Here is a 14,180-nt window from a genome sequence, read left to right as displayed (position 1 = left end):
CAGTTTCTTTTGTCACCTTAGTATAATTAAATGCAGTAATATCTCACATTTTAGCATATTCCAAACCTTAAGATCTACATTTATTTATCTCAGAGGCTGGTGATTTATAGCTTCTCATAAATTAAAAGCCATCATTACCATAACAGTCAAGTATTTAGCTATAAGAGTACTAGCATGCATAACAATTTAAGTACTTCTCCAGAAGTCAGTGTATCTATATAACATACAGAAAAATAATTTCCTAGAAAACTGATACTGTATGTAAAACCTGAAGTGTTTCTGAGGGTTAATAGGTATTTTCTTTCTGAAGCCAGTGAAGTTACTTCTTGCCATATATAGAGTATCCAGAATCAACTAGTGCTTACAGATTCTTTGCCGAAGTATTGAAATAGTTCCATGAATGCTTAAAAGACGGTGTTTAGTTTGTGTAGTTACTATAGAAGTATGTTTGTCATTAGTGTTTCCCACTAAACGTACTTCAACTTACCTAAATAGGGAATACAAGGAGTCATCTTCAGGCTGCTGATATAGTCTCTAAGCCTTTTGTAATTATCTTCTTTACTCATTACATACTCCAACTTTTCAAAGGTGGCTTTATCCTTCCGACTCAATAACTAGGGTAGGGGAAAAAAAAAAAAAAAAAAAGGCAAAACCAGATGAGCCTAAGTTTGATCATAATGATTTCTCTTTTATCCTTGTAAGCACAGATTTCCACCTCCACCTCCCCACTGTTGCTGTTACTGGTTTGTTTTTTAACTACAACTGCTTCAACAATTACAGCATTTACTCTTTAAGGATGAGTACTTAGAGTTTACAAAGAAAAGCAGCTATTTTGGCTGTTAAATTTAAACTATGCATTAAAAAAAATAACCAGGTAAAACTTGGGTATCCTGGAGAATCCTTCTGAAATAATCCACAAGTTATCGAAAACTAATCTAGCTAACACACTTCACAATTTCATGTGCTGTCCATATCAACAGTATTTCAAATTATTAATTTATTCACTCTGATAATCCATAAGCTAACATTTCTCTCTCAGATACACTGATAAATTTTATACTAATCCTGCTTCACAAAAACTCAAATTCCCACATACGTTCTTATTCTTGATTCGAGAGCTATGTCAAAAATTAATTTCCCAAAGAGCAAACCAGTATTATTAAGATTTGATAAACAGCTTTAACTAAATTACAATTTTAAAAACAATGAATGCAGATATAGACATATCCAGAGACAACAAAAGCTAAGGCTGATAGTTTATAGTATCAGGGAAGGATTCAGAGTCCGCCAGGCTGCTTTTTGCTTTCCAATTACAGTGTGCCAGCACTGAAAACAACCTTTTTGAAATGCAAGGAAGGAGAGGTGAAGTTTCAGGGTCATGGCAAAGTCGGGCAGGATTCACTCACCTAACTTCAGATGTCTAATAACTATCTGCTTACATTGTCCAAGTCCTAGCTGGTCATCTAGACTTCCTTTACGTTAAACAGAGAGAAGTAGAATATTCTATTCTATGTACTTTCTTGGAAAGGTTCATAATTCTTTTCAAGTTTTGAACAAGGCAAATCACACATTAGAAGCATTTATTATTCTCCAGAGTTCAGAGAGTGTGCAGGCAATGAGTGAGAGATTTCAGACATACACAGACATATCGTCAGAAGACATGAATTTCATCTTTTTAAGGAACATTAGATTACCAAGCAAATATTTAATGGCTCCTTTCAACTCTAGATTCCAACCGTATAAGGTAACTTTTTTTTTTGAGTGACTATGCTTGCGGTTATTTTCCTGACTTTGTAAGCCGGGTTGATTGCAGGTTGCTACAAACAATCTCAGAAATGGAGAAATCTTTCCTTACTGAAGGTTTTGGAAGGATACTGTATAACTTACTCAAATGACTTGGCAACTCAAATAATGGCTTGCTGTGCCTTCTTATGTGCCTTTTCTTGCTTTTAAGACACACAAAGTCAAAGGCTTAGAATTACTTCAAGAATTTATAAACTGAACTTCCAGGAGAAAGACATCTGATTAAGTTCGCAGTGCACACTGCTAGGAGTTATCCTGCAACTTGAATTTGCAGAGGCTGACAAGAAGATGACGGATGACAAAAAGCACAGACCCGCTTGCAACTGTATGAGAAATGAAACACCTGTGGAAGTGTGAGAGAAGTTACCTGACATTCCAGAGGCTGGAAGCCGGGCAAACTTTAAAAACTGATATACATGTCAACAGCACACACATAATTGTCATAAGTGCAAACCAGCATTTCTAGTTGATTAAGCAGGAAAAGAAATTGGGGATTCCCAGTTCTGAATGGCATAATTATGGTAGTAACTAATGTGGTTACATTAATAAATGGTTACATTTGATATTTATTTCAAGTTATGCACAAAAAAAAATAAATCAATTTGGCATCACCATTACAAAAAAGTGTTAAGGCATCAATTCATCAACATGACAAAACAAAAAACAAACCCAGTTCTCTTGAGATCATTTTGAAGTGTTAACTTCATTAAGATTTCCTTAGATTTTTGGTCTTTTGAAACAATGTCTTAAATGTGCATTTGCAAAATGTGCGCAGAATTCTAGATTATTACCTCAGCAGTGAATTACATTCAATTGTTGGTAACATTTATCAATTGAACGTTATCATCGTTCAATTATCAAAGACACATTTTTTTGTAACATGCAAGGGTGTGTTGACATGTCTTCAGTCAAAGTTTTTTAACAACCTACTTATATGGATCCCACACACAGGAGTATTTCAGTCACCTGATTATTTCTATCACATTTGAAAATGTGACAGCTCATCTGTTCGTACAGCTGAATAGCTACACAGTGAATGGCTGAATCAAGCACAATATTTTCTCAGCTCTGAGATATCACTGAGCAGAAGTAATTCCTAATGTTCTTCTGATCACTGATACAGTTGCATAAAAACATAAATTTCAGTAAAAAAAACCAGATGTCAAATCAAAATGTCTCCAAAGAATGCCATTCCTTCACAACTGTACAAAAGCAGACCTAGAAATACACTGTGTAATGCAGTTGCTATAACTATGAAAACAATTCTGAAAACTAAATCTAGCAATTTGCCTCAGAGTTATCACTCAGAGAAACTACAAATCTCTGCACGGAAACTGAATTAAGAGTTTCTGGACACCTGCTCTCCATAGCAAAAAAAAAACAAAAAAAAAAACCAAAAAACCAAATCCAACAGTATAAACCCCTCAGCAATTAAAGTATGACCCACTTTGGCATTCATAATTTTCCAGCAACTAAATACAAAATAGCTTCTGGCCAAATTAGAAGCCTCTGCAGGGAACTATTTTTCAAAGGAAAATATTTCTATGCCAGAATGGAAAAAAAACTCAACAGCAAGCCATAGACTTAAGAGGCCCTGGAAACATTATGCACACGGTACAAGAAGATTAAAAGTATCTGTAATAATTACTGCAACCTTGAAAACAAGCTACAGAATGTTGTATTCTCCTAAGAATAAATTAAGACCCCCTTCATCGTCCTGCTGCTCACTTACCGCCCACGTTTTAGTCAGCCTGAAGATTGGAGCGCTCTGTAGGCCTGACACAACTGCCATAAGAGCATGTAGATTATTCAGCTCATATAGTTTCTGAGGACAAAAATATATACAATAACAATAAACAACATTCCAAATGCTGTCAATAATGAATACACAATAAATAACATCTGAAGATGAAGAAATCTTGCATGTTCTAAAATGAAGAGTTACAGTGAACTGCTGTACATCCATACCACTTTTATGGCACCTCTTAATTTTTCATTACTGCATCTATACAGGTCTCGATTAGACTATACTAGCTGTTTCATAGTCCAGAAAAAAAAAATCTATATAGGCTCACATCTTGGGACATATAACAAGTGCCATAAGTATTCTGACATTCACACTTGACAAATTCCTTTCATAGCATTCAACAGAATTTTAAAACTCAACATGCAATAACACATAGCCCCAGTTGTGAAGGATGTACCCATAGCAGTATTTAACATTGTAAATGCATTTGGCACTGCAGGTTTACGTAGCTACCAAGGCTGCATCAAAGCATCCAAAAAATATTGCTGCACGATGAAATCAAGCAGGTAAATTTAAAAAGCCATGCACCTGAAGTACTTCTCTCACTGAATGACAATTTTTGAGGTATGACAACTAAAACTAACTAGAGGAAAGGAACAACAAAATCAAAACTGGAAACAGAAGACAGTAAAATAATTTTCTTTAAAACTCTCTACAATACACTGAGCCTAAGTGCATTTTCTTACATATTTGGAGTTTTCCTCCCCTCATTTTTCTTTCTGTCTCCAAAACCACCAATTTGCCTTGGGCAATTAACTACTGGTACTACTGTTGCAAAAAAAAAAAAAAAAAAAAACCAAAAAAAAAACACGCTTAAAAACAGACTGGAAGAAAATACTGTTCCTTAAGTTCTTCTGCAATATCAATTATTCTGATAGCTGAGAGCATCCGCAGACCTGAACTACATTCAGGGATTTTTGGTGGAGTGCACACAAACTTGAGATTTTACCCCAACAAAGATTTTGATAAAGAGAAATGGATACTCAATCACATTATAGCAATTCCTGTTTAATCTGTTCGGAAAGATTACCAAGGTAGGTTAGGATTCCAGCTAGAAATGATACAATAATATAAGGAATCCTTCTAGTCCAAAAATGATGGAAGTCTTTTTCCACCTTGAAACTTAGCTTACCCAAGTTTTCTTGATTAGGAGGCCTTTCAGGAGATAACAACAAAAAAGACATGCTAACTTCATTCTGAATAAATGCTGAATGTCAGAGAAGACTTTTGTTTGGAAGGCCAAAAGCGATACTGCAAGGATGGTTTTCCAGCTAATAGTTTTAGAGCAGAGGGAAATTATTCTCTCTTCACTTAATACACTGCCAGAAAACTAACATCCTTTTATAGAACAAAATCCTCATAGGCATTACTCAGAAATGCCACATTTTAATGCTTACTGTCAGGTCACAGTAGCAATTTCAGTCTGGGTGCCCAGACCCTTACTGTTCCAGCATGTTTACTGACACATGAGAGTCTTTCCGCACCTACTGAAGAACGGTTTTCCTCTCCTAATCCTCTTTCAGGAGTATTCTTCAGTAGCCATGTGTAAAAAGCAATCAATATTTTGTGGGGTGAGGTGGGGTGGAGGATATTCATCATATATCATAGTCCTACTATTCCTCCCAAGAGTACTGCTGGTGTTTGTCCCGCCACTCAAACAATAACCCTTCTTTGCCCCCTTACACATCCCCAAACAAGGTAATAAAGTTCACCGTCCCAAAGGGCAGGGCAGCTGATTAAAAATGAAAAAAAGGCTCTCCTAGCTGCTGCCAGCATTGAAACAGAAGTCATAATCAATCAGGACAGTGTGGGAATTTCAAGGGAATGGAACTATTAAGTCCAATTAGTTCATGCATAAAGCAGTATAGCATGAGATACCATTAAAGGACTGAGCTATACAATAGCTAGATAGTCACCAGCACAAAGAATTCACTGTAGAGTGGATTTACAGCTTCCCTAAAGAAGAGTTAATTACTGTGACCTCTGGCAACAAGCTGCTTTGATAATAGCTTTGGTGTACACTGAAAATTCTTCAAACAGCGCTAACTGCAGTACTTCACATTAGTAGCCATATGTAAGCAAAGCCGAGAGAGTAGCTACAGTAAGAAAATTAATAGATATAAAACCACCCCATATATAGTTTCTTGCTTTTAGTAATTGTGATTTTACAAATCCTAGACAAGCAAAGCTCAACTAACTTCACTTGTTGGAGCACATAACTATTTCAAAACCAGCAGCATTCCAGCAGACATTGCTGTCTGCAGTTCAGCGATGAGATCAGGCGTATTCAGGGTGCTGTGCCCAAAGCAGAGCCTGAAACACCCAGTGGCAGCAAGTCTCGTCCAAGAACTAACCAGCCTACCCCTGCTTGGCTTCCCAGATGGGTTCTGCACTGGGGTCACTACTGGTGAACCCTTCCCTTTCTAGGGAGGGACACAGATCAGGAGGCAAATTTTTGTATGTTTGTATTTCAAACAAAAAAACCCCAAGAATTTATTTTTAAAAATAAATGAGATGAAGATACATTAACTGACCAAAGTCAGTTATCAAAGGATATTTAAGAGAGATCTTTAACAGTTTCTGATTTTTTAAAACATTCTCAACCACTATGACCACAGCATGATTATTGAGCAAAGTCTGTGGAATCTTACAAAATTAGCTTGCTTTGCCCAAAATTTAAGTCAAATCCTGTAGAAGTAAAATATTACTTCACTAAAAATGTGCATATCAGGCAAAGAATGCATATGCAAAATGAATAATACCATGGTAATTAGCAAGAATTTTACATCTTTTTTGCAGGTAAACTGACACAGTTACAGAAGTTAGCTGTAGTAAGTCAGCCATGTTCTGCCAGCAAACACTTGAAAAACATCCCTCTCTTCACACTACAATGAAGAAATTTAATTTTGTTTGAAGGGCCAGGACTCTGGTTCATCGACACTTAAGTAAAGATTTGCTGACTCTCTTATGTCAGTCTGAAAGGCTTTCAGGAAGATATCGAAGGATGAGAGTTCAAAAATATTTTCTGAAATATTATAAGGTTGATATTATTCACACCACAATCAGAATAAGAGATAGCAGATTCTTTCAAAAGTCAAAGCAAACAAATTATTTCTGTTCTGACTGATGCTGTTTGAACCGATTCTACACACAGTGTTTCGGTTTAACCAACATTAGGAAACATATCCAGTAAAGTATATTATCTAATAAATATTATTTGAAATAAGGCATCTTTACATTTCCTTACGTAAGTTATTTTTTGTAAACAAAGGCTTCCATTTCAGGACTTTGGTCTGTCAGTATTTCTGACAACTTTGTTACATGCAGAAGCCAAACAGCTGTTCATGTCAAAAGATACAACCACAGCTAAATCAGGTACCAGATAAATATTTACCCATGTGTATTTTTGAACTGACCAACTTAAGTATAAAAACTTTCATCATGGTGAATCCCACAACCTCCCCTCCCCCTCATCCAAATTCTTACCTTTGCAGTTTTAATATAGTGGCTCAAAACCTCAGCTCTTATTTTTAAAGTCTGTGCATGTAGAATCTCTCTAACAACCCAGAAGCTTACCTAAAAGAAGAAAACGTGCGTTTTTAAAATACAGAGTGCCAACATTACACTTAATATTTTTATTTCATGAGTAATACATTAAAAGTCTTACAGCATTCAACTTCCATCTATAAAGCCACAAGATCCAAACACTTATACTATAAAATCCCAAACAATATAACCCAGACAGTAATAAAGAACTTTCTTCAAAGTGTTTTGCTCTGGTATTCTGCTCATTCTCACCCAAGATGCCTTCTACTATTACATGGTCAAGCAGTTGCTTAAATCAAATTAGTAAATCTAACCTACGTTTAGAAATGAAGCTTTTATCTTGTTACTCTCTTCACCTTCCCTATTTCATAACAGGTAGCCATGCACGCCATTATTTTGTTGGACAGTGCATGTTCCGGTACCTGTTTTTCCCAATAAGCGTATGGATGGCTAGAACTTGTCTTTGTAAAATCTTTCACACCAGTTAGTTGCACACAATGACAGCAGGATCTGGTTTTCTATTGAGTAAAACCCTTCTGCTGCCAGCACATCTCAGAAAACCTCAGCAGAATCAGTCATGTACAGTCTATGCAGACAGACTCATTTTCAGGCTAAGTTTGAGGATGAGACTTCACAGACACAAGGACATGGCAAAACTGTCAAACTTCAAACAATGTTTCCCCAAGAAAATAAAATCATGAAGAAATTTTATTAAAGAGAATCTACAAAATAAAAGATTATAAAAACTAAAATTAAGTTATACCCTTTGGTTTTGCTTTTCTGCAACTTCAAAGCTGCCCTATCCAACTTTCAGATGAGTTGAAGGGCTTCAACTACAGTTCACTGACATTTCCAAATTCTTCACACCTCTTAAAAAGATCAGAGCAATATAAAATCATAGAACAGTTAGGGTTGGAAGGGACCTTTAAAGGCCATCCAGTCCAACCCCCATGTGAGGAGCAGGGACATCTCCAACCAGACCAGGTTGCCCAGAGCCCCGTCCAACCTGGCCTTGAATGTTTCCAGGATGGGGCATCCACCACCTCTCTGGGCAACCTGTGCCAGTGTTTCACCACCTGCATTGTAAAAAATGTCTTCCTTATATCTAGCCTAAATCTATCTGATAATACTAAATCTAAAAGCCAATTACCTGCTAATATACAGCACACTAGCGTACTCATTTTTTAAGTTAAGGACTAACTTCCTTGTTGTATAAAAACCGCAGTTCCATTCAGTACAATATGAAGGATGGTTGCTGCGTTTTGTAGTTACACTAACGTCTCATAAAAGCTGTACTTCGGAAATGTTTCGTTAACAAGTTCTAATCTTTTCTCTCCTCTGCTGCCTTCATGCCCTCTGCCCTCAAAATACTTCATCACAGAGAAGAACAATGGAAAATAAAAGATAAAGTATGACTGCTATTTACAAAACTATTGAGAACAGTGTATGAAGAGGTATATGCTCTCATATGTAAATACCTTTCAACCTGTCACGCTGCTCTGATTTTTAACAGTGATGCTAAACTACTTGTAAACTAACATCACATATGTATTCAGGTTCCTGCTCAAAATTTCAATTAAAAAATGAAATATCTTTTTTATCCTGTATCACTTTGTACAGTATGTCAGTTCTTTACACAGACTAGCATGAGAAGATCCACACCTCCAAAATAATTATATTTTTTGTTAAGTTATAGTGATAGGACAAGAACTGGGATGTCAAAACACAACAGCTCTCTGAAACTGGAAAATGGAAGAATTAAAAAAAAAACCACACACCAAAAAACCCCACAAACATCCTGCATAACAACTGCTTTCCTTTAGCCTGTTTTTCTAAGGCTGTATTAGCCAGGAAAGAATCGGCACAGAGATCAAGTTTCGGTTTTGTGGGTTTTTTTTTTGTTTTTTGTTTTTTTTTAACCAAAATATTTCCAGATAAACTGTGTTACCCTGACAAATATAAAAAAGGTTCTGTGCAAACAGTATTATTATAAAATATGTAAGTACTGAATACATAAATACTGAAGTATTTGATAGTACTTCAAAATACTGTTAGAAAGTTAAACCTCGGTTTGATGTTCTGCTGTAGCTACACAGCTTGATAAAACCAACTTTTCCCTTGAGTGATGAACAACTTCCTAAAGATACGGTTTCCCTTTGAAGACCAAGGGAATTAAAATTTTTAACATAGATTTTCATATCATAAATAATCAGGTAGAGACAACAGATGTACTGCTGAGCTTTAAAATCTGCAATCTCTTCAGTCTCAAGTTAACAGAGTTTTGATGAAGTAGGAGACTGCTTGTGGTAGGCCAGACTATGAAACAGTTACTCAAAATACAGAGCAATGCTCATTTTCATAATGATGAAAAACAAACAATGCACTACGTTGGCCCTGACTTCTATGAAAGTTCATTAGTAACACAGTGACATGAGCATTGTGCTGCACAAGTACTCTTGTTTTCTCAAGGAAGCCTGGTTTCTGTCCCAGTCCCAGCCAGACCAAGTCTCAACACTTCTAAGCTTTTACAGGAAAAAACAAACAAAAACAATGGAAAACTTTCTTCAAAGCTTCGAGCCCTTCAGTCACAGAGCAAGCAGGAGATAAAGAAACACACTTAACCATTTCCACTCCAGCCACCTCCACTCCTCTTTGATGTGTTTTTACTGGCATTGACATTTATTTTTGACCGGTCTAGTCTATTCACTGGTATCTTTAGGCAGCACCATCATCTAATTTATTACAAATACTGAAAAATAATCTATTAAAACAAACCTTTTGCTTCGGTATGCTACTTTATTTTAACCAGCTTCTTTCTTCACGTTAAATGATACGTATTTGTTCCACAGGTATTTTGTGGGGGTTTTTTTGCTTCAAGTTCTCTCTCACCTTACTTAAATGTTATTATTTCTCACACTGTCCCATCAATACCCATCCATTAGATGACCCACGGCCTTTGGGCACCAATGTCTTTGATACTAGTTCAAGAGAGCATTTAACCCTTGACATACCTTTGTGTATTTATATTCTTCCCTATTAAGGTCAACCTAGAGAAACATCTTAACTTTTGAACATACCTTTTCTTGAATCACAGCTTAAATTTTTTAAATTATCACGTTTGCCTTATTGAAAATACTAATTTTTTTTATACTAGTGCTTTTACATTCATAGTCGTTGGCTCTGAAACCAATTGTGTTTTCTGTGCTAATTAGTAGATAGGGAAATCCAAGACTCTCTCTTCAATGGAGTTTCTGGATCATTCTTCCAAATATCCGTTAAAAACATTATGACATGCTACACAAAGTATGTAATGTGAAACAGACATACTGATCTTGCACCATTACAACTAAGGTAGAATCCTTGGGTTTTTTCTGTTTGTTCCCAAAGGAAGTACATTAACCTCTTCCCCACTCCATTTCTTAATTTCTGATAACCCTAGTAGAATTCCATTGTCACACTTCACTGCAACTCAGCCGCACTACAATGTTTAAGACAAACTTCGTCGTCTACATAATGTTTCCATTTGGTTTAAAAAAAACCCCACAACAAAACTAGTTTCACAGTTTTAAACACAAAATTTGTCTTTTTCAAGTTGGATCTTTTGCTTTAAGATGCTTCAAATGTATTGAACCCACTTGACAAGTTTATCTAATATTTTAAGCTCTGTAGAAGCACAGTTCCGCTCCCATTTAAATAAAAACCTGAAGAAAGAAATTTTTAATACATATAATTAATACATAGCAATAGTTACCTTTATTAAGGTAAGCAATAGTTACCTTTACATAAACTATGACATATTTTCATATCAACATCATTTTCAAAAGGTAGAAAACAATAGTTTAGTAAGGAGGCAAACTTGATTTTGCTCTCATGACAGATCTACCAGTAGCATGCAAGCATACTACTAACTTTCAGAAGTAAGTTGGAAGAGGCAGATATCAGGAGTTAAAAAAAAAAAAAAACAAACCAAAAAAACCCAAAAAACCCAAACAAACGAAAAGAAAAACAAAAAACCAAACCACTATGTAAAGAATTTACATCTTGAAAAACAACACCTAGTAGCAGATGAGTAGATCTATGGTTTACCACATAGCAATGTATTCTTCAAGAATAAAAGAGTCCTGGCATGGAACGATTCAACTGATTTCTCTTCCCTGAACTCGGTCTGTTTTTACAGGCACCACATATAATTATCACATAACTAATGCTGGAAATACACTACTCCATTCTCAGTGGACTGAGACATAATTGTTACGGTTTCCAAAACGCTATCAGTAGATCAGTTTGCTGTGAAGCAGCTGTTGGTGATTTAATATTCTCTTTACTTACAAAGTGAGAGCTTTTCATGGTTTTCCTTTGGCAAGTTGAGTGGAAAAAGGAAACAAAGGTGCATAATGCACAATTTAAACCCAGTGAAATTCCAAAGGTTAACAGAAGTTTGATGAAATGTATTCACGTCCGAAAAAGCCAAAAGTCACAGTGATTTTCCTGATTACTTATTTTAGGTGTAAGCATTAGAAACCTCAGGTAAGTTGGGCAGGTGCCCAGCAGGATCTACACTCTGCTGAACAAGTACCTGGGGTAGAATTGAACGTCAAGGCAGCAAACAAGACAAGAAAGATTAAAATTCCTTACTCCACCATGTCTCTTATTCCCAGTTGCCACTGTCTATCCCATCAGAATCCTTGGGTTTCACTGCTCCCAAAAGGACTGTGAATCTAAATACGACATTAATAGTGGAATGAGTAAGTGCTCCACAACAACACGTTTGGAACCACAGGCCCACACCACATCAAAAGTTATCCAAAGTACTCTCACTAAGTCAAAAGTTGAGGTTCTAACATGAATAATAGGAACCTACAATGGAAACAACACTTGCCCCTTTACCCTCCCCTCTCCAGTCCCACTATACAAAGGTAAGACTTTCCTTCGTGCCAGAATAAATGCTGATGTAATCTTCTTGGAAGAGCTTCTTGTAAATGGAATGTCCCGCAGCCATCAAAGCTGCATGCAGCAGTTTCGCAGAAAATTGGTTAGTGGCAAACTAACCCAGCATCTGAGCAGACATTAAATAGCTGGACTTGTTTCCTGTTTATTACCTATTCTTCGACTCTTCAAGGTAGAGTTTCTCCTACAGGCTACTATGACCCCTATATCAACGTTTTCCAAATGACACCTTAAAAAGAGCAGAAACAAACAAGAAAAAAAGAAACAGGAAAGACGACCTAGAAACGCTTTAAAATCTTTTGGCTTTATATACAGTCCAAGAGAAAGCTTAAGCACTGCAACATCCAACTGTGATGGTGCTGACAAAGTGAAAAACAAAGAGAAGCCACTTGTTCTACTCCGAGTGATTTCATGGTGAATTGCACTGGCTCCAAGTACTTGGAGTACTGGTTGCCTGTTAGTAAAAAGACCTTTTTTTTCATTTCTTGAGACATAATCAATGGAACAGAGCCTCAAACTGGTCTATCTTGATTGCACTGGTGACTCCGCAAAACTCACTAACACAGCAAAGACATGCTCTAGATTTCGCTACTGTTCTTGTTTCAGAGGTGTCCCAAGGACAATTCAGATTACTGGCAATGTATTTGTTTTACACATTAAAAGTAGCAATAACAGGCATCAAAGTAAGGGAATCTTCTGTAGCAGCCAACGAAACATCTGAAAGCCAGGGACAGATCCTGTCAGATTGATTGGTCTTTGCTGGAGCTTAAAGATGACAGAAACCAAAATTTTCAAGATATTAAGAAGGCTCTTAAGCAATCATTAGCAAAGATATTCTCAGTGAAGGGATCAGTCAGCTGACAGAAGGATATATCCAACTTTTATGGCTGTACAGAAAGCACACGAATGGGGTGAGGCTTAATCACAAACCTAAACCTTATGACAAGAAAATCTGCAGCAATATTGGTGTACATGCCACTATACAGAACGTCAATACAATGACGTACAAAGAGAAACACAGACCACCTGTCATGGCATCAATCTAATGCTAATACATTCTGTTTGTATGTTTACTACTTTTCTGGCCCTCCCCAAAAATAAGCTACAAAAGGGAGAGTTTGTAAGTCTTAGTCCCTTTCCGACTTCATCATTTCTAGCAAGGCTTTCAGATGCAAAGCCACAGGGAAAGAAGGGAGAGAAACAGTACAAGAAACTCTGTTGAATGTCTTTGAGCAGTTGTCTGACCGCTGCCTTTCAGTCAAGGTTCTCCTTCACGACACTGAAACAATTTCAACAGCAATGTAGGTCTTTTAGACCATTGAAACACATTGAGCAAGCTCAAATATACTACAGACCTTTGAGAGCCACCTAGTTTTATATTTTTTTTTCTCAGATTGACCTGTCTTTCAATCAAAAATACCAGTTCCTTGAAATAAATGAAGTATAGTACAAGAAGGAAATTAAGACAGATTAAAAAGCTGGTGACTATCAACAACTAACATGCATTCTAGGGTACTGAAAATACGTAAGGTTCCCTTTACCAGCTAGCAATGTTTTCCAGGGAAACAGGACTATCAACTACTATGAAAAAATGTATTACTACAAGGTAGGTATTTCTAGCATCTTATTCTCCTCATTGCCTTTGTTGTATGCATATAGCCAGTTTTGCATGGATTTCTATAAAAACTAAGACTGAACAAAATGAGGAGTATCATCCATCAATTAATAATTCAGTGAACAGATTTGATAAATCTTCCACAGAGTAAAATACAGAAACATCCTTAAAAAAAAATAAAATATAAAATGGTCACAAAACAAAAAAGTCATTAGGATGAATAAGAAGGGGAGATTTAAGATAGGATTGCAGTAATAAACTAATAGAATTTTGTTGGCATGACGGAATTCCTGTATGTTAATACAAAAATACTGTATTTAGAAGTTTTCTAAATATTATTTAACAACAGAGTTAATATTTTAGCAACACTCAAGGTGTTTAACATCTACTTTTAAAGTACAGGTATCTCCTCGTGGTTCAGGCCAGCCGTACAAGGCAAACCATCCTTCCCTCTATCCTTAA

General features: G+C 36.3%; 1 protein-coding gene across 6 annotated transcripts in view; it reads right to left on the bottom strand.

The window, feature by feature from the left end:
- The window catches only part of RALGPS2 (Ral GEF with PH domain and SH3 binding motif 2), a 120,756-nt gene that overhangs the window by 60,413 nt on the left and 46,163 nt on the right, over nt 1-14,180 (bottom strand). For all 6 annotated transcript variants that reach the window (XM_086753312.1, XM_086753307.1, XM_086753310.1 and 3 more), the window contains 3 exons: nt 7,097-7,186; nt 3,536-3,628; nt 488-614 (listed from right to left, as the gene is read on the bottom strand). In XM_086753312.1, coding sequence (XP_086609438.1) covers nt 488-614; nt 3,536-3,628; nt 7,097-7,186 — 310 coding nt within the window. The remainder of the gene's footprint in view (nt 1-487; nt 615-3,535; nt 3,629-7,096; nt 7,187-14,180) is intronic.

Source organism: Chlamydotis macqueenii, chromosome 8 (genome assembly GCF_036417535.1).
Source record: "Chlamydotis macqueenii isolate bChlMac1 chromosome 8, bChlMac1.mat, whole genome shotgun sequence".
Classification (NCBI taxonomy): Eukaryota; Metazoa; Chordata; class Aves; order Otidiformes; family Otididae; genus Chlamydotis; species Chlamydotis macqueenii.
The sequence above is the reverse complement of the archived record's forward strand: the minus strand, read 5'-3'. Positions and strand labels throughout refer to the sequence as shown.